Source organism: Anneissia japonica, unplaced genomic scaffold (genome assembly GCF_011630105.1).
Source record: "Anneissia japonica isolate Jap-2015-1 unplaced genomic scaffold, ASM1163010v1 scaffold287917_len653891_cov171, whole genome shotgun sequence".
NCBI lineage: Eukaryota > Metazoa > Echinodermata > Crinoidea > Comatulida > Comatulidae > Anneissia > Anneissia japonica.
In genome coordinates this window covers 168,753-170,470 of record NW_022747660.1, presented here as the reverse complement: position 1 = coordinate 170,470, position 1,718 = coordinate 168,753, and the positions used below count along the sequence as shown (strand labels likewise).

The 1,718-nt window shown below is 29.8% G+C and overlaps 1 protein-coding gene across 1 annotated transcript in view; it reads left to right on the top strand.

The window, feature by feature from the left end:
* Positions 1–1,718, top strand: part of LOC117120538 — a 45,029-nt gene that overhangs the window by 31,853 nt on the left and 11,458 nt on the right. The window contains exons 43-45 of the mRNA XM_033265556.1: positions 152–348; positions 505–688; positions 1,059–1,217. Of these exons, the coding sequence (XP_033121447.1) occupies positions 152–348; positions 505–688; positions 1,059–1,217 (540 nt within the window). The remainder of the gene's footprint in view (positions 1–151; positions 349–504; positions 689–1,058; positions 1,218–1,718) is intronic.

Genomic DNA, 1,718 nt, shown 5'->3' with positions numbered 1-1,718 from the left:
ATATATATATTATATATGTTATATATTATATATTAATTAAAATGAAGTAGATGGACGAATTTAAAGGCATTACGTTAACTATATTTTGCGACAGGAATATATAAAATACACCTATTATAACTAGTTAGAAAAGCTTCATTTTTTTCTACAGTTGAAGAAATTTTAGCAAATGGCTTGACAGCAAATTCTTCGTCTGACGGTGTTACAATCGATACATCACCTCCAGAGTTCGAGTCTATGAGTTATTATGACGTGAGTCTCGATGAAACCCAACCTGTGTCTGCCCAATCTTCGAATTCCACCATCAAGGCATCATGGGAATTTTTAGACCAAGAAAGTCTAGTCGTGGTATGAGGTCAATTTATTTTAAGGAAAAATTAAAAACTGTCTCATGCAAAAATGTAAATAATATAGTAAAAGTCATTAAATATTTTGTTTAAAAAGTAGAAAATATTCAAATGGCTCACTTTTTTTAAATTGTTTCCATATTTTTTTGAATTGAAGGAATATTATTGGGCCATCGGTACCACACCTGGAGGTACAGAACTACAAAATTTTGTTTACGTTGGGAATGTAAAAGAAGGAACAAATCGTAACCTAGAAGGGCATTTACACAATCGTGAATCTTACTATGTAACAGTGAAGGCTGTTAATGGAGCAGGCCTTGAGAAAGTGCAAGAAAATCAGGGTAATTATAGCTTAAACTAATCCTCTATGTCATACGTTCGATTGATGATTTAACCAATTTTATGATGTAGTTGTAAAATAGGCCCATTTTAAGATTGGCTGCTAGAAGAAAAATTATTTACACGAATGTTGAGTGTAACAACACAATTGATCAGCCATCTAAAATGTTAGAGGAAACAAATTTAAATAAGTCATGGCTTGAAGACAATCAAGATGTATTTCAATATGTCGAAAATAGGTAGACTTTATGAGTATACAAATAATGATTATAGTTATCAACAACTAAAAATTGAGAGAGATAGATGTCAATCATATAGACCTGATTACTAGTGAATGTGCTGAAAATAATGAATAGTTGCATGTTTCAATAGGAATCCTGGTTGTAACTGATTATCCAATTGTTGACGACGTTAAAGAAAATCCCTTTTATGTGGAAAGCATAAATAACAATCCTACTTATGTCAGTTTTGAAAACTCAAAACTTGGCTTAAGTTGGACAACAGCACATGACCTCTCTGTAGCTGAATATCGTAAGTATTCTGTATTGATTTTTAATTACTCTCATTACTATAACAATGTTGGTCATTTGCACTGAAAGAAATCACATGATAATAACTTCAATATGGAGAAACAAACACCTCCACTAACGTTGCATAAAGACAATAATATATTTTAATTAAAAAAAAATATATTGTTCAAAAGATTCAAATCTTAGCCTCTTCAATTTCCTTACAAATTCTCTACAAACCTAATTTATTTTTCTTTATGATACGTTTTAGTCATTGCGTAATACGCAATGGATATTAAAGATGTATTGCCAAATGCAATATACAAAAACAATTTTCAATTGAAGTAACATAAATATTATCAACTTGAACATTGAAATTAGTGTATTTAAAAATGTTTTACCAATAATTTTCAGCGAAAAAATGATAGAGACAGTCACTATGTGTTTTATTTATTTGTATGTTACTGCAAAATGAGAAAGTTTATTTTTAAATAATTATCTTAATGTCTGTCATTTCCAGAGG